Below are 19,097 nucleotides of genomic sequence, written 5' to 3'. Positions count from 1 at the left end.
ATATATATATATATATATATATATATATATATAAACACACAAATCATTATACTTCTGCAACAACTTTTATATTTTGTTTATACATGTGCTGAGAAATAATTTAAGGGGGCAGTGATAACAAGAGATATCAAACACTTGTGTATGGAGACGGAGAAAGAGAAACACAGAAGGGGTACTTGTAAAAAGGAGATAGCAAGAAAGATAGAAAGAGACAGAAGAGAATACTAGGGAAGAGATATGCAAAAAGATATAAAATATCAAATATATTTGTTTTCATCTTCTATTTCTATCAAAATCATCATTTCAATCCATATAATCTCTTAACTTTGCTATCTTTTTAACAATACTGTACATCATTATTGATCAAAATTAGATAAAAACCAAACTACCTTATCCATATAAATCGTATAATAGATATAAAATATCAATCTTATGAATGCAGATGTGAAATACACACAAAATATATGGATCAGAAAAAAAAACATTCCAAAAACTCACAGAAAATATTACAATATCATAACATTCAGGAATAATTATTGCACAACAAAAATATTGTAAAAATGTGGCTTATTAAATATCAATCGCATGATTATCATTATGACCACTGATGGACGGGGAGGGCGCCCCATGAAACCGTATCAAACGGACATTGTCATATTGCTTGGTATGCTCTTTTGATGTAGAGGTATGAATATTGCAGAAAGATCTCTAAAGACAACCAATAAACTCTGTACACCCCTGAGAACCATTATTTAGATGGCGATTTTTAAAACGTTGCGCTATTTCGCGTAAAAGTAATTTGAAGAGAGGGAGAGAGAGAGAGAGAGAGAGATAGGAAGAAAGAAGCGAGGGCAAGAGAGAGGGAGAGAGATAGGAGAGAGCGAGATAGGTATAAAAGCCCATTGCCATAATGCCTCATAAATAGTGCATCCGAACAATAAAATATAAATTATGTAAATTATGTAACATACAAACAATCTGCAACTTAGTTTGTACAAAATACCATACAAATAATATATCATTACCAACCTGATTAAAAAGAATTCAACAAATCAATGGGATACGGTACTGATCTGTTGCGGAATCACTGGGTTTTGCATCTTAATTGTTCTCTGACATTTGATTTGCGTAAATCTCTAATGTTCTTACATAGGGGTATGAGGCAGGGAATCTTATCATTTGAAAACAAGTTCTCAAATCTCAAAGTAAAAGGTAAAGTGAGTTGATTTCGCGATTGCTTCTCTGTCATCGTAATCTCATGTCTTCGTGTTTTCTTCTGCTTTGTTTTCTTCAGATGTTGTACCCTTTGAAATAAAATTTGAAATCACGCATGTGGATTTGTATGTGGCGAATTTTGTCGGGGATCTGGCAGTGCGAAACAGTACAACGTTCATTGAACTAGAGACGCTGGTAGTGTCAGCGGTGAGCTAAACTTATTGTCTCTCTACCCCCCACGCTCCTCACTTTCCCGCTTTCTTACTTCGTTTGTTTGTTTATCTCTCTCTCTCTCTCTTCTCAAGGAAATTGACGTAAAGCAATTTGGTCCCATTAAGTCAGACTGCTTGACACGTGAAAGTGTAACCACGAAAAAAAAAATTGCTCGAATCTATCATCATTCTTATTACTATTAATAACTAATATCTATATAGTGCTTTTTCTCTGCGGACTCAAAACGCTTCAACAGTTTTATTGCTATCCTCACAATTCATATCATCATAAATATTCATGATGGATAATCTTGATCATATAAACAGTGTGAACATTGATAATAAAAATCATAACAATTAACCCGTTGAGGACGGACTGATTTTGCTACAACACGCATTTCCCATAGACCCCTGCCCGAGTATACTCGGGACTCGTCCTCAACGGGTTAATATATCTTTTATCAGCACAATAAGCATGGGAAGTTGTATAGACCAATTTTCTTCATCTCTGTTAGTACAGCTGCTGCTACTACAACCAACGTCATTTGGTCAATTCCGGATATTTCTACGTTGCCATTGTTGAGGATGTCTTAAACCACATCGGACATTATAGTCAATCATCAAAGTCCTCACTTTTCCAGCTGTTTTCCTTTACCTAACTCTTTGTATGTTTTTAATGACGTTAACTTCATTCGGATCATACTGACAACAGATCGACAGCGTGTACGCGAGTCATCCGGGGTACCAGAGGTCATTCATACTGTCCTTTCAGGACTTGACCAGAATTGGCGTTCGTCTCGTCGCCTTCTTGGACGCCGCTTCCGGCTACGCCACAGCGAACGATCTTAACGAGACACTCTTCACCGCCCTGGACGATGATGACACCTTAGAAAGTGGCTCAAGGAGCATCACTATCGATGTCATGTCAGTTCTAATCTTAAGTAAGCACTCTTTAAAAAAAAGAAGTCTAACAGCGCTATCAAACTTGAGAGGAATAAGTTATAATTGTGGTGGCGCAGTAGCAACAAAAAAAACCCCAACAACAACATCAACATAAAACAAAGTCAATCATGCTATCTCCATGATAAGCATTTACAAAATGGTCTGGTATTTTTTTATTTAGACTTGTAAGTCTTCTGTCTTTGGTGAAAACAGTCTGTGGTTACTAAAATTAATAGTAGCAACGGTTATGAAAGTGATAAAAATGATACCTTTATTCTGAAAATTAATAAGTACGTTTCTTCCACATTGTGCTCTTCACATTCTCTCTTAATTTACACATATCAATTTATTATTTTTTTTGTTGTTAATACAATTTAATATGTTACCTAGAAAGATTGAAATTGTTATACTGTAAAATTATGTAAGATTCTTAACAAGTTTGCTGATCCTTACATAAGACTGACTTCTTCTATTATGTGTTACAAAACCCTAGCGCCTTGCATGCCGCCAAACCTCGGCGAAAATATGGGCTTCGACGCAAGTGAAGAACCAGCGAATGGCATGTGGTACGCCCACGACACAAGAATAACTCTCTTCTGTCTGGACACGAGTCTTCAAGTTGAAGGACCAGAGGAGATTGTCTGCGAAAACGGTGTCTGGATACCAGAGACAGAGTCCACGTGTGTTGGTAAATTGCCGCTACCATGCAAGCTGACCCTCATTAAAGTGAATCATCCCTACTGGAAAGAACACAATGTCCCACAGTGTGAGAACCACATAGTGCGAACATAGTGTGAACGCATTGGGAACACAGTGTGAAATCTCTTCACACTGTTAAATTCGAGCGTTTTAACAGTGTGAACACAATGTGAGTCGTCAATTCACAGTATGAAACAAAGCATTACCATGTGAACACTCTATGGAAACCACACCACATCGTGAAATCATCTTCACACTGTTAAATTCGAGCGTTTTCACATAGTCGACTATATGAACACACTGTGAAAACACTGTTAACACACTGTGTGACACTGTGTTCTTTTCAGTAGGGATAGTGCACCCTGGATGACGGCGAGAATGGTAGGAGAGATGTCGGATGAAGTGCGCTCAAAAGTTCAATAGCACCTAATTAACAAGAAGACATGACTATCATAAACAGATATAACTGCCAAGCGCATTCCTAGTGACACTTCCTACTCCTTCGTTGACATGTTCGTAGAATATGAATGTGAAAGACTCTTCAACATTTCGATATTCCTTTCAGTATTTTGATTATTTTCTGAGACAAGTCGTAGCATGACACTGTCATGAATTATAAGACATCATTCCCACATATCTAATGAATTCCACTGCCGTCATAACCTCGAATCCCATGTGTGGAAGGTGCCTCGTAGCAGTAGTGTCGCTTCGTAGTACGTAAATGTTATAACAATAATGTGTTAAGCATTAGTGGTTTGAGTTATGACAGAAACAGCAATTTCAGTAGGGGCAGTAAATCTGTTTGTGTAGATAACTACTAAACATTATTTAGGAGGTTTTATCTCTCATAATATGTATAATGTTATACCAATACATACAAACATAATATACTACACAACATCATCATCGTCATTACTTTGTCTCTGCGCTTTACTACCGAAGACATTACTCTTCTTTGTGATCCTGGAGTTTTAATCATGGAAATTACTTATCTGCTTGCTTATTTATTTCCTCTATATATTACCGTGTCCTATTCCTCAATTCCTGTAGTGACTGAAGGAACAGTCGAAGCCACGAGTTCATCCTCGACCACAGCGATGAAAGAGACTGGAAGTTCAAAGGCGGTCACAGAGTCGGTCCGAACCACTGGCGGCTTCACGACGCCGAGCGATGACGCCACTACTAAAGTGGAGCCAACGAGTGAAGCAGTCCCGACAACTATGTCTGGCCCCGGGGAAACTTCTCACGCGACCACAGAAAGCGTTTTGCATACATCCGAGGGCCAGGAAAAGACTACCGTTATGACCACCGAGTCTCCATTGACGTCCACGGCTCTAAGAACCGACGGTGCGGGTACGGAATCTCCCCTGCCTCCAAGTACTGCTCCACAGCTCGTGGAGATTCTTACAACACTTCCGGAAGTTACTGGAAACACGGGACGGATTTCCTCCGCCAATTACCAGACGACCTTATCCGTCACTGAAGAAATTCAAACAAACACTGGCGTTCCTGAGAAAAGGACGACTGAAACCATAGCAACAGATGTGTTTTCTACAGAGGTACTATCATCGCCAGACATGATAACAAAAACTACGGAAGAAGAATCACTACCGCCCTCCGTAATGACGACAGAAGGAGCAGATTTATCGACGCAAAGTTTATCTGTGACTATTTTCCACCTTACAACTGACAGCGAAAGGCTCTCCACAGTCACAGAAGATTTCACCACTACAGATGCACAGAAACCTGCGGTGACAACAGCGTCAGAATCCCTGACCACCTCGGTCGATGACTCAACTACGGAAATTTCGACGACCAAGTCGACAACGGAAGGTGGGTATCAAGACAGAGACACTAATTTGCCCTCACGGTCCTTTGCTTAAATGTAAGTTTTTTTGTCATTTCTTTTCTGCACTAGTGCTTCCTTTGCAACTTTCTTCAATTTGGCCTTCTGCAATAGCATAAAAATAATTTACAAACTTTCTAAAACGCCCTCTCCGAAACCTAATTACGATTGTAACTGTAATGATATATTTGGTGGTACTCATCCTGTCTGCATTTGATACTGTCTTCGGCCAATACGTACATGCAGTGTATTATAATCAATTATCTATCAATCAATCGATCGATCAATCAATCAACCAATCATCAATCAATCAACCAATCATCAATCAATTAATCAACAACCAATCAATCAATCTGTCTATAACTTAGATCTGTCTACCTTTCTACAGAACAATAAAGTACAAGTCTGAATCATTCTGTTTCCGATTAAACACCCTCCAAACATCAGATCCTTGTTCGAGTTGTAATCCAACTACCGAGGTGTGCGTCGACCAGGAATGTAATTGTAGACCGAGCAAATACCGACTGACTACAGGCGGTCAATGTCAAGGTGAGACACAAGTCAGGGCCCGTTTGGTATGGAACTGGCCTTGACTGTGAGTTGGGTCAAAACTTACTGGCCCCTTACTGCCAAACACTTCACACTGGCATGCGATATCAAGTTAAACAAAGCCGTAGAGACCTCGGCCTACCGAATGTACTCTCCAGTTCTACTTTGGTAACAACGCACATGCAGATACAATTGCGACACAATGTTATTTGTTCTAATTTATTAGCTTTTATGAAAAATCCTTCAATACGATCCTGTCTCTCGATGAAAAGAGAAAGAACCTTGTCACTTTAAGTATGTATAAGAATCATACGAATCCATTATAAATCAAAGTTAGATCCAATCGCTGAAATGTAGTTATTGATAAAGACTATTAGTCAGCTTGTATTACTTAGATTAAAGACTTCCATCCTGACATTCAAATCAAAATATGAAAATAAATGTAAGAAGTTATGTTCAAAGCATAGAACAAAATGTATCCAGCTATTTAAAACTTAAATGTCTTTTCGCATACATACAAATACATGAGATCTAGCAAGCTACTAATATGACAGGGGTAGGATTTCTATTTCTCTTCAAGAAGAGCTTATCTTAAAACCATTCTGTTCCGTGATACTGACATAAATCAACGCGTGTCACTGCTTCACCGCTGTTTACAAATGACCACTGTCTCCATTAATTGTGTTTGACATCTTTTTATTCTCATCTTTTCTCTTTGTGTATCTGGTTTGAACAGACACAAGCTCATTCGTTCTAAACTATCGAATAATACTGGTTGACAACAACGATGCTGTGTTTTCAAATGACCTCCTCAACAAGGAAAGTGTTGCATACCGAGACATCGAAGTCGATATTACCATAGCGGTAAGTCTAGAAACCAACGTTTGCGTAAGCTAGTAAAAGCACTGTACGATTTATTTTGCCGTTGGAAAAGGCATGTAGACCATCAGCACTTTTTTCCCTAAATAAAAGTATCAATATGCCTTCATATTTAGAGTCATGAAGAACATGGTCCATATCCTTCATTAAAGTGTATTCAGTCCACAATTATAATAAGGCTATCAGTTGCCATCTGGCAGTCCTCATGATTGTAGGTACGGGTACATGACAGATCTCTGTTGGTGATTCAGTATCATTGTACATTATCAATAACACTCCCTGAGATTGCTCATGATTCTGATTACTAGTTATACTTCTGGAGTGCCGTCTTCAGTCCGAAGGTTGGCGACTATGGACCTCCATTCTGTTCTGTTCATGCGGTCACACTCTTTCCTGTCCACTCCTTTATGTTGTCACATCACATACTGCGCTGGCGTCCTCTGTACCTCCTGCCTTCCAGAATCCCTTCCAGTACACTTTTTGGCTGTTCTGATGTCTTTTGACATGGCCAAAAGTTTTCTTCATTATAATGTCTTTCATCAAGGTTTTTGTCATTCAGATGATCTAGAACATACTGATTTGTTTTCCTGTCTGACCATGATATGTGGCCAAGGCGTCTGAATATCCACATCTCAATGCAGCCAGCCTTCTCATCATTCAAGTACAATGTCCATGTTTCACAACAGTAAAGGAGAGTTGAATGCACGTAACATTTACTAGTCTGAGCTTGGTTGCAGTAGATATCTTCCTTGATGTTAACACTTTACTCATTTGAGTAGACTTAGTTTTAGCCATTCCAATTCTTCTCCTAATTTCTCCACCATTCTTCCCATCTTCATAAGCATTTTGTCCTAAATATGTGAATTCACTGACTTCTTCCAGGAGGGTGTTGTTGATGGAGATTTTTATCTTTGGTGTTTCCATCTTTTGAGATATCACCATCGTTTTGGTCTTTTTCACATTCATGTCCAAGCCAAATGCCTTACTTTGGTGGTATATGGCATCAACAATTGTTTGCAGGTCTTGTTCATTATCAGCTAGCAACACAGTATCATCGGCATATCTGAGATTATTTATCATTACTCCATTAACGTTAATCCTAGGCATGCCTTCAATGCTTTTAAAAATACATTCTGTGTATAGATTAAACAAACTAGGTGACATGATGCAGCTCTGACGCATTACTAGTTAGATGACGTTAAACCTGAATAAGAATGGATAACAGTTAGGTCCATAGAAATACTTTCGGAAAGTTAGATCTTCGTTCAAAGTCAACTTTAATTTCAAGCATTCTGCAATTTTGTTTCCTCTGATGTAAAGAGAGAAAGAGAGAGAAAAAAAAAACCTCTCTTGAAATTCCAAACTTGTGCCAAGTGTGTTGTACATTACTGAACTCTTCGTACACATTATTATATGATTTATATAATTCACATTTTTTTTTCTGTTTGTTTGTATTTTGCGTGTTTCTCAGATAAGTACAGTGTATGGGGGCCTGCAAAATTTTCTAGGCTCTGAAGTGCTCGAATTCAGGAATGGCAGCATCGTTGTATCATCTTTGGTATACTTTAGTCGCACAGCCTCCATATCCAACGACACAGTGGGTAATCAGGTCGTTGATACGGCTGCATTGGACCTGGACAGGATAAATGGGACACTTTCTTCGTATACCCTGGACACTAGAAGTGTTTCAGTAACTGGTGAGTGGAAACTACTATGTGTAGTTTGAAAAAAGGGAGCAAATTTTTAACTCTCTCTTTTTTTTACAGGGTTTTAGATACACAGGAAGACAGGATCACCCCCCCCCCCCCACACACACACACACACAACACACGTGTTCACATCCACAGCCACACACTAACTAACGACGCGTCGGTATGAACAAGGAGGCATCACGTCTGAATTTCCTCTCTTGGTACATTGCACTTCTTTCCATGGCTGAATTATCAAAATAAGTCTAAACCTAAGTTCTTGCGAGAGTAGGTGCCTAATACATTGTGAAGAAATTAGCGTATGTAAATTATTTCAAGAAGATGCGCTCATTGCCGCTAAAATAAAGGTATGTGTGTTTTATTTGCGTGTTCTTGTAGAGTGACCTTACTTTGTATCCGTTGCATTTCAAAGGAAGCGGAAGAGTCTAACACATTTTGTTGCACAGGTGTTGATATCTTATAAAGACAAGGAATCAATGTACAATTTCGGACTTGCGCATTGACGAATGGTTCCTTTTGACAAAATAATGTTCATAGATTTTGCAAAACCTGCGGGCATTGCATTTTCCGCCGTCATTTTTAGATACTTTCTGTTTTTAAATGTTCAATTGATATGACTTTTGCTGAAACAGAAACGGACGAATGCACGTTGGGTCTGGACGACTGTTCAGGGTTCGCTGAATGTTCTGAGACAGGTGAGGGAGGGTTTTCCTGCACGTGTCTACCCGGATATCATGACGCTCCGGGCAATCAACCGGCTGGGTTGATATGTATCTCAGGTGAGGGGTACCTGCATGATGACATTCTTTGAACCCGTTGAGGACGAGTCCCGAGTATACTCGGGCAGGTATCTATGGGAAATGCATATTGTACCAAAATCAGTCCGTCATCAACGGGTTAATTTCAATCATGGTGATCGTAAAACAAGGGTGACGCATTCGATGGATGACATATTGAGATGTTATGAATAAAGATATCTATTAAACTTTTATTTTCATGCACATAAGTATATGTCAATAGTTCTTAAACAGTATAATGTTTGAAAAGGAAACTATGAATGCTATGATTTTTTTCTTCTGTCCCAAGGTATGCAATTTCTGGATGGTATTTGATTAGATTACATGTACAAGAAATATTTAGCGCCGACCGTTACAAAGAAACTCGCGTTTCAAACACCCTGGATGTGGAATGCGATGTCACAGCATATTAGTAGAACATTAGTGATGATAAAAACATAATGTTGGCGGTGACGACAATAAGGCAATGCGTTGCTCAAGTCTTAGTCACGCCCTTGTGAGGAAAAACAAAACGAATTATATACTTGCAAAACATGTGCCCAATACGCATTCTCTTTCGGTGACCAGCTTGTGACGTTGACTATAAAGTGATGACTTAACATTCGTCTTTACGTTGTCACTTTTCAGATGCAACCACTGAGTCGACAGCGACTGAAATACCGGAGGCTCCAGGACTTGGTAAGAATTACTCTGGTATTCCAGCATAATTGTTTAGACACTCAAGCAGATTGGGAAATGTCACAAAAATGGCTGTCGTCTATGAATTTATTCGGTTTATGGACAAGAACAATAAAAACAATAACATTTTCTACATGTTAGAGTCCCTTACTCCTTTGAAATGAGTATGTTGTCAAGATGTCAAGATTTGAAATGCGTTTCACGCGGGACTCCTTTCATTATTGTTTTTAAACAGAATTATGGATAATAATCGTGATTGCTGTCGGTGGGGGCGCTGCACTTTTACTCTTCCTCGTCATCCTTATTTGCGTCGTGAAAAGATGTCGACGGGGCAAATCAACCCATCCGGAGGAACCGTTTGAGTCTATGAAAGTAAAGGTGTGTACAAATTCAGAAATAATGACTTTCCCTCTCCTTATTTTTGAAGGTAGAAAGCTTGGACTACTTTTGTTCTCTCTGAGGTGGAAATATAGTGTCTTTTTTTAAACATTTTTTCCCTCTTTTTCGTCATCATTTTAGTCACCATTCAAACCATTAGTCCACATTTCAGTTGGTCTAGACTGTTGGAAACTGAGGGATTGAGAAAAGGAAGACGACGGCAAGTTTTCAGATTTGTAATGATATTAAAGGAGGAAAAAGAAAAAGCAAGAGATATGATTGAAGATTTACTTACCTGAAATTCATGGGATCTGATTAAATGATTTTTCCATTCAAAATGCTGATTGTATTTTTCCTTGTTTTGTTCGATTTTCCAAAATTCTTTAACAGAATGAAAAGGAAGGCCAAGACATTAAACCAACTTCTCAACCTGAAAAAAATACTGAACTTTGAACTCCGTCGTCTCGGAAGCGCTCCTCGCTACGTCGTATGATGTTATCGTATTTCGAATGACGCAATGCATTGGTTGCCAGCTGGTTCAGAATGATGGCGCCCTCACTGCACACGTGACGTCAGTTGGAATCAAAGATTAAAGTGCTAACTGTATGAATCTAGCGCAAAGAAAATTTTAAAACTGTAACAACTTGAAACACCAAACGATATAACTTGCCGATGCTAACCTTGCTAACGACGTCAGAATTAGTGCATCGTACGCCTTGTTTACTGCATTTAAATCTTATTGTCGTATTCGGCTTAAAACAGATTTGTCTTCTTCTTTTCCTTTTCTTTCCTCATATTAAAAGCAATAATAGATCGATAGATATAAGACAGATGTTTCATTTACAGTTACAATGTACTATAGAAGGATGTCATACTAAGTTGCTTATAAAAATATTGTAAAGTTTGTGCAATAATAAGTTTTTCATTAAACATTTTTCTCTCTCTGATTGTACATATTCGTACAGTATCGTGAAGTATTTTACGGGTTGTTTTCACAACTATCGTATCAGAAGCACTAGTTTCGAGATTAAAGAGAATCCAAATGACCATATTCATTAGTAACAACTTCATAGGCATAAGTGCAATATCAAACAGCAATGTCAGATCTTGCATTTGTGATAAGAAGATTGCCTTTATTGTGTAGAATTCTAAGCTAGCTACTGAAATTAGGTATACTTTGATTAGCTTATATTGGGTTTCATGCTAGAAGGTTGCATTTTATTTTGTCTACGTCATGAGCTTTTCAATACTGTAATTATCTGAGACATCATGCGATTAAAATCCACCATTCCTATTTGCTCCACACAACCATTTGGCAGACGTCTGCGTCTGACATATACCACCCCTATTCTGTTAAGTACTTTACATAAGATTATATACACGAATATTATATTATCGTTACTTGACTGAGTGTTTGTGTGTTTTTGTTATTGTTTCAAGAGCTTACTCGCCTACATTGTATGATCATATCACAGCCACTACAGTTTGAAGAAAGGCTGAGTCTATTGTTCCTGTCAAGTTTCTTCCCGCTTTATTTGAGATCAAGTGAGCTCTACGAAAGGAGGTGCGTTAGCCAAGGCACTGGTTCTACTTTAAGAATTGCAAGCATACAGCGATAAGAGTGAATAAAAGAGCGTCTTGTTTGCAAAGTGACGTAGGTATATTCTTGGATTCTTTAAACAACACTCAAATACGACTGATTGATGATAGGCTCTTCGGCATACTCTTTATGCAAAGAAAAGCTTTTTTTTCCCCTTCTCTTCCTTGTGTTAGACATAGTTAATTCATTTTATCTCTGGATTGGTGAATTCAACTGTACTCAAAGATTTCATGCTTAAAATGTCTTCTTTATGTCCAAATAAATTTTCAAATCATAATCCATTGCTGGTATGTTTGTTACTTTCATTATATCAAACGCTAATTAAGCGAAATATAAGAAAGGTCCTCCCCCCCCCCCCCCGAGAGAGAGAGAGAGAGAAAAAAAAAGACAGGAGATAATGGTAGTTTCATGCAGATATATATATATATATATATATATATATATATATTTATATCATAGATGGCCACGCACGAGTGGTGGATGCTGCATTAAAAGTGTAGTCGTGACTTTCACCGCCGTTCATGCCAATGTATGCCATACTGTTCTGGTGTAGTGAATGTCGCCTTGTGTCATGTTGATGTTTACTTTTCTGTTGGCTTTGTTTTATTTTTGCCTTCTTTTTGCCTTATTCCGTTTGCTAATTGGTTGCTTTTTGCTATGTTCACGTCCCAAGCCCCGACGAAAACCTGAAAAAGGGTTGAAAGCTTGGCATCATTAAAGGCAATAACTACTGCAACGTCCGCTACCAGCCGTCTTCCTTCGTCACGACTACATAATATATATATGTATATATATATATATATATATATATATATGTATATGTATATATATATATATTGTATATATATATATATTGTATATATATATATATATATATATATATATATATACATATACTATTTCATAGAAACAGAAAGAGAGAATAAAAATAGACCTAACAAAATATAAAATTGATATACCCACGGGAGACGAAGGCATGCAAGATGGAGATAAGTACTGAAAGATGATGATTATATTATGACCAATTATGAGTAGATACGCGACAAACCTACTCATTAAGATATAAGTGGTCTCAATGACAACTCAAAAGTTTTACATCCTACGAATATAAATTTACAGGACAAGTTCACACGAATATTTGTGTAATTTAAGTGAATGTATCAATAATATTACAACATCTCATCGGAGTTCGTAGACAATCAGGAGATACGTTCAAAAGTTATACAGTTTTACAATAACCGTTTCAGTGCCGCTATCACTCAGTTGGAAGACTACAACAGTTTGTGACATCACAGCAAGACAAGGATGTAAAGAAAATGCACACACGATTCCAAAAAATATTATTTTTTTCGAAAAAAAAAAACTTTCTTAGATTTATTTCAACTACACATGTTAAGGGTGATACTGTTCCTCCTGCTAAAGAGGTAAAGTGGTAAAGTCAAGTGCTCTTTCTTTTTGGTACAAACATGAAAATGATTATTTTGAATTCTGTTTATGTTTTCTCAAAAAACTGTTGTAGTCTTCTCATCCAGCTATAGCGGCATTGGGACTTCAAAACTTCATAAATATTGAACGGATGAACGCTCTAGTATAGGAGAGACTAAAAAAAAAAACCACCCAAACAACCCAAAGCAAATGACAGCTCCCAGATTTGTTCATTTTTCGAAGGGGGGGGGGGGGGGGGGTTCGTGGCGATGCATCAAGTGCGCATGCCCGTATTACTGACATAATCCTATATACAATTCCACAAGAAAACCAAGTACATCGATCCGAGTGATTATATTCCGCAACCGCCAAAGCTTTATTGCGTATTTTTCAAACTGTAGAATGAGCGGAGGATGTCATGTACCGACATCCAACTGATTCCAGGTCTTGCTTTATAATGGCAACCAAAAGGATACCCAGTATGGACGTGGGCACAATAGTACAAGTTGGGATTCTCTTGTTATTCTCTGGATCCTTCGCCATGACTGCCGCAGAACCCTTTCTTGGTAATGCATTTCTCACCTCTATTTTCTGTTGAACTTCTGTTGAACATTTCCTACTTTGTTAATGTGAAATATCACTAAACAATGTGTTTAGATACAGAGTTGTACAAATCATCCTTTGAATAATTGAATTGTCTAAAAAAATCTGTATACAACATAAAGCGTGTGTATTCATTTTCACACAAATAAAAAAAAACACGGTAAGAAAAAAGAATTGATCAAGAATTTAAACCATTTAAACCCATGCAGTTATGTCATCTTCGATAATAAACAGTGGAACGATCATAATATTTCAGATTACGTAAAAGAATATAACTATCGGTTCACTGAATCTACAGCAGATGCAAACTGTAATAATATCACTGAATATCATTAACTTTATCTTACTCTGTAAGAATAGTCAGCATTGATGAAATGAAATTAGTCAAAAATCACACAGCACGAATTAGATCTGAATAGACGTGTTACTCGCGTTTAGACACTAGAACATTGTCCACATTGATGAGACTAAGATTTAAACCGTATTTCCTTTTTTTTTCAAACGTACATGTAACTCAGAGCATTCATATCGAGGCGACATTCGATTTCTGTAATCCCTGAATCACCTCAACGTGTTGATTAAGATAAAATCATGGGTACGGCAGAAATACTCAGAATGCAGCAAAATATTTGAATTAAAATGAAATCTACAAATAGGAACTCTTGCCTTTTGTGTACACGTACTTCTATAGAACTGGCCTGCGGACAATGCAATCCAGACACAGAACGCTGCGTGGGAGATGATTGTACTTGCCTCGGTCCCTTCCCTCCTGGAACTCACCCTTGTCCAGGTAAAATTCACCTTTCTCTTCCAAGACTGATGAATTCTCATTAAATTGGATAGTTTACAATACGCACTGTTCCAATGAGGAAAAAAATTCAATATGAATAATTATATTGAAAAATTTTGATTTTTTTTTTTACCATCCACTCATATGGATCTATTTTAACTCAAACATGACGCAAATATGTTTACAAATTTTAAATTTATTTCTGGAAAGACAAGTGTACTTTATCTGACTGTAGCCCAAGTTGAAAAAAAAATGTTCGCCAGACATGAATTTTGAAAGAATATAATATATATATATATATATATGAATGATGTGGCAAGGGAAGATCCGTTCCTCTTTATATTAGCAACGAAAAATCGAAACTTGCATACTCCACGCTTAAATTGCCCATAAAAAGGACTTTGAATTTGACTAATATATCAAGTTTGGTACAGGTATTTTATTTAATATCCGAGGTTTTCTTTTTTTTTTGACAGAGCAAATACTTTAAATACAGAAACCTGCTCTTCTGTGATCAAATTCCAAGAACGAGAGAAAGTAATCACTTTTAATGTTAACAAACACTGAATTGATTACTTGATATATTTTTATAACATTATTAAGTTTTGATAAGACAATTTGATATCACATCGCAACATAGAAGCATATATAGAAGAAGATAGGTAATGGACACGCTTGATTGACAATGTTAAGAGCTTAAACATTTTTCCTTGAATGTGAAACGGACACACACATACACACACACACACACACACACACACACACACTATACTTTCAAGGGATGGTATATTATTGATGAAGATGAAGATTGGGTTTTTAACTTTTTGCGAGATACCAAGGAACCACATATAAAACAGCACAGAGCCTGCCAACATTCTTGGAGGAATTCAACATTTATTTAATGAAAAATTGGTTTTGAAATGGCTGAGACATCCCAAAACAAAGCAATTGTAAGACCCATCTTTTATCAGGATTGCTCTGTTATGGATATCTCAGCCATTTGAAAACTAATTTTCGTCAAATGAACGTTGAATTCATATTTATGCTCTTTTATATCTTATAACAGGTTTCTCATTATCTAAAAAAAAATGTTAGAAACCTGAAGTTTGGTCTCAACCCAAACTATACGATCCCTTTAATTAACTGCTACCCTAAAATATATCACTTTCTTCTGAAGAGAATAAAGGAGCAATGAAAAACAGTTACTCATAATAAGGAACTTCCTCACTCAATATTCTTTCTAGTAATCAGCTGAGATACAGAAATTATGTGATATATACAATGTGTCATTTTCTCTTGTTTACCTTAAAAGATCCGTGTTTTGGAATGTGCACCAGTGAGCAAGTCTGCCGAGAAACACCAGCTGGCTTTGAATGCGCTATTGAAGTGATAGTGAGCACAACAGGTAAAATTAATGGCATTTTCATTTCCCTGCTAACTTCTCAAGCCACACACATACACGAAAATTATATAACCTGGATCCGTTGAACCATAATGAAATATCATATATTTACAGATGAAATAGATGAATTGATTACAAGTAAGTTTGGTTTGAAGATTGAAAATACAATGCCTTTGCAGCTTTTTTGTTAAACTTTCGCGAAACTGTTTAAACTTTAAAGACTTATTTAAGATACGTCTACGATACATCGAGGCGTAATTGAAATATGCAAATTGTACACAATTCGATGAGTGTACTGTGAAAGAGGTACCTAATGCCAATTTTAATTTGACTTTTGTAGTGGAATATAGCTCTTAACTCTTAACGTGCCATGGTCGCCGAACGGCGACCTTAGTGCTGACGTGCCATGGTCGCCGATCGGCGACAAAGAAGAGCGCGAAAAACATTGATTATTTAAGTTCTTATGGTACCATAATGTGTTACACCAAGAAACTGACAATGATATGTACTGGTAGCTGACTAGCATAGCCATCGTTTTCACCAAAAATATGAGTATGCTTACATTGGAAAATTTTGAGTAAATACGTGATTTTTCGGCTAGATGTATTTTTTTCGCGTCGGGAAAATCCGCAGCGAGCGCACCCTCTGCGAGATGTGTATAGATCAAAAGTCTCATTGGTAAACCACGCGTGTGTATGCTATTTAATCTGCGTGTATTGCCTATGCGGTTCCAGTTGTATTGTTCCGCTTGGATGCTGTCCGGCGGGAAGCTGCTTTGATTTTGTCCCTCAAAGACGGTAAGCTTGCGTTCGTCGGTCAAGTCTTTCATCCTTTTATTTTGGTGAACTTCACTAATCGTCCCCACGCTAGCATACAAAAGAAGAAGACGCTTTTGTTCTTGTCTTATGCACGTGTGCAGTGAACGGAAAGTAGACCTGTAAACTATGCCGCTTGGTACCACACGTAGTTCGTAGTTTGTTTTGGCGTGATTACCTTCTCCTAGTTCGAAGCGAAATGAAATTCAAAGTAGAAATCTAGTGTTTCGGAATTTCAGACAAAATATAGATCGCAAAAGATTAACATTATTTTGCTTAGTTCAGTTTAAAAATTGTAGGCAGCGTTCGCAAAGAGCGAATAGAGCTGTTGTTTTGAGCGACGACATGCAAATAGTACAAATACTAATCAACACTGGTTTTGACCCAAAACCGATTTTTTTTTCTCAAACTTACGAAAGTGACTGGAACTGTAATTTTAGCGCAAACTGGCTGTATTGGTTTTACTCCACCGATATGAAAGTACATTATAGAGCCTGATTTTCTATATGTATGTGACGATGTGCACGTGAAAATCAGTCAAACTATGTTGTTATCCATGTACTGGTTTTTGTTTTTGTGCTTGCGTCCACGGTTGCATTTTTTTTTTCTTTGAGGGTTTCTCTTCAATTGGTCTTCATACTGTACCTCTTTCGGCATGCCTTCTCTCTTATTATGTTGCTTCTTCTTTTCTCTATACATTTTGAAGAAAACTAGTTTTCACGCATTGAGCGTATCTCCGTATCCGTAAAATTTGTCATTGTCCTGCCGTATTTTGGAGGATGTTTTGGTTCTTGTAGCTTTCCGGCTATAAATAGCGTGTAAATAACCTTGGCTATTGGAACAGTAAATGTCTCTAACTACGTACTCTCGAATTAGCGACCAGAATCGTTGCGAACGTCAAGAATATTTATCTTATTTCTTTTGGCTAAAAACAAAAACAAAATCAAAACAAACAAAAAAAGAACCATCGACAGTCGATTGGTGTATTATAGAAATTGTTTACTCAACCACGCAAAATGATCAATAATTATTTATCATTTCATGATAACAAAAATCGAAGCTGTATCGTTTATCGCCAAGCAATGATGCAGACACAATCCCTACAGCACAGTCTCGATAAAGTAGAACAGAATTCGATTAGTAATTCGTAGACAGCCAATATCAAATTCGCAAACGGGTTTTCTTGTTTGATTTTGATTTCAACTGTTTAGGAAGCTCGAAACCTATAATTTGATAGGTTTCCAAACATTCATCGCTCAGTGAGACACAGAATTAAAGTATATTTACGCATTTATGTTATTTGTTGAGCTTTGCTTATCGTTTATCCTACCTCTTATAGAAACGTGTTATTTTCCCCGAGTCGCAGGTGAAGAGGAAAATGTTCAAACTCAAGCAAATCCATCAAAGTTATTATTACGTAGGACTTTAGATAAGAGAGAGAGAGGGAGAGAGAGAGAGAGAGGATGCAAAGTAACATCAAACTATTTGTTAGCATGCAGATTTTGAAAACTTCAAACTCAGATCCCGCTGTTCAGTCCTTGGAGTAAAACAGTGTTGGAGATCACACAAAAAAAGAAAGAAAGAAATGTCGGATGATGCTGCTTCATGAAAACTGTGTCACAACGCAATGAAGGTACGAATTCAAGTACGGAACTAACATCCATCGGCTATTATAAACCAATGAAGGAACTTCAACAGTAGAGTGATCGATGTTATGATTTCCATGAACGTTCAAAATAATTCTGATGGTTACAAATCGCTCGGTATGAAACCTATATTGGCAGGCGCTATAGAGATTTCTGACGCCATGTGAAAGTATGGAATGTGCCGTTGAATAATGTCATATTCAGATAATCAAATGTTTCACGGCGAATGAGACTAAAGACAATCAAAGACAGCAAACATTGAAAAAGCATACCAGCAATGTAAAACGTGATTTTATACTTGTCGGCACCTACAGTTTTGTCTTCTTGTCACCAATTTTGCTATGCAGATCAGGCCTACTGTCAGGGGGCTTTTGATTCTTTTTAAGTGTTATTTGTACCGTAATGATTTTGTTGAATGTAATTGCATTGTTCGCTCCTTCATCATGATATGTGCAAAGCTGCCTTTCCTTTCACTGTTTATCTGTGTCATGTTTTAGTGTCTTGTCTCAATTCGTTGTTATTTTCGCTGTTCTGATCGGGCTTTTGGAAATTTCAAATCTGACTGAATTCATTCGTTTGCAAGATTCAATTACTTCACAACTCTGGCCGCATAGTTCACAAGTACAGCGCTATTGAACTTTACTATTTCAAAGTGAGATGATCGTTTCGAGAATGAGAGGGCTCCTCCCAACGTAGCGCTATTTTACCGAATCATGAAATGAATGGTGAGCTTTTCAGTTGCACGCACATGGCTTCAAACACCAGCGCTGGGCTTACAAGCACGTGGTGTGCTGCTCCGAGCGACTGACCTCGTGGTGCTGAGATTGAACTGGTTTTCTAGCCAAACCCACTTTACTTTGATTTCTCTGGATTGGCAATAAACACAAAAGTGGTATACTACCGTGAATTAAC

At 37.4% G+C, this 19,097-nt stretch overlaps 1 protein-coding gene across 1 annotated transcript; it reads left to right on the top strand.

Annotated features, from left to right (window-relative positions):
* The first annotated feature begins 597 nt into the window (after positions 1-597).
* LOC139738317 (uncharacterized) lies at positions 598-11,750 on the top strand. The gene is made up of 12 exons (XM_071648957.1): positions 598-664; positions 1,295-1,422; positions 2,140-2,368; positions 2,863-3,057; positions 4,119-4,901; positions 5,362-5,463; positions 6,200-6,327; positions 7,814-8,039; positions 8,684-8,830; positions 9,476-9,526; positions 9,762-9,904; positions 10,295-11,750. The coding sequence occupies exons 1-12, from the start codon at positions 598-600 to the stop codon at positions 10,355-10,357; spliced, it is 2,262 nt and encodes a 753-aa protein (XP_071505058.1). The 3' UTR covers positions 10,358-11,750.
* The last annotated feature ends 7,347 nt before the right edge of the window (positions 11,751-19,097 follow it).

Source organism: Diadema antillarum, unplaced genomic scaffold, assembly GCF_040938485.1.
Source record: "Diadema antillarum isolate AM-2024a unplaced genomic scaffold, OU_Dant_1.0 seq00000735_RagTag, whole genome shotgun sequence".
NCBI lineage: Eukaryota > Metazoa > Echinodermata > Echinoidea > Diadematoida > Diadematidae > Diadema > Diadema antillarum.
The sequence above is the reverse complement of the archived record's forward strand: the minus strand, read 5'-3'. Positions and strand labels throughout refer to the sequence as shown.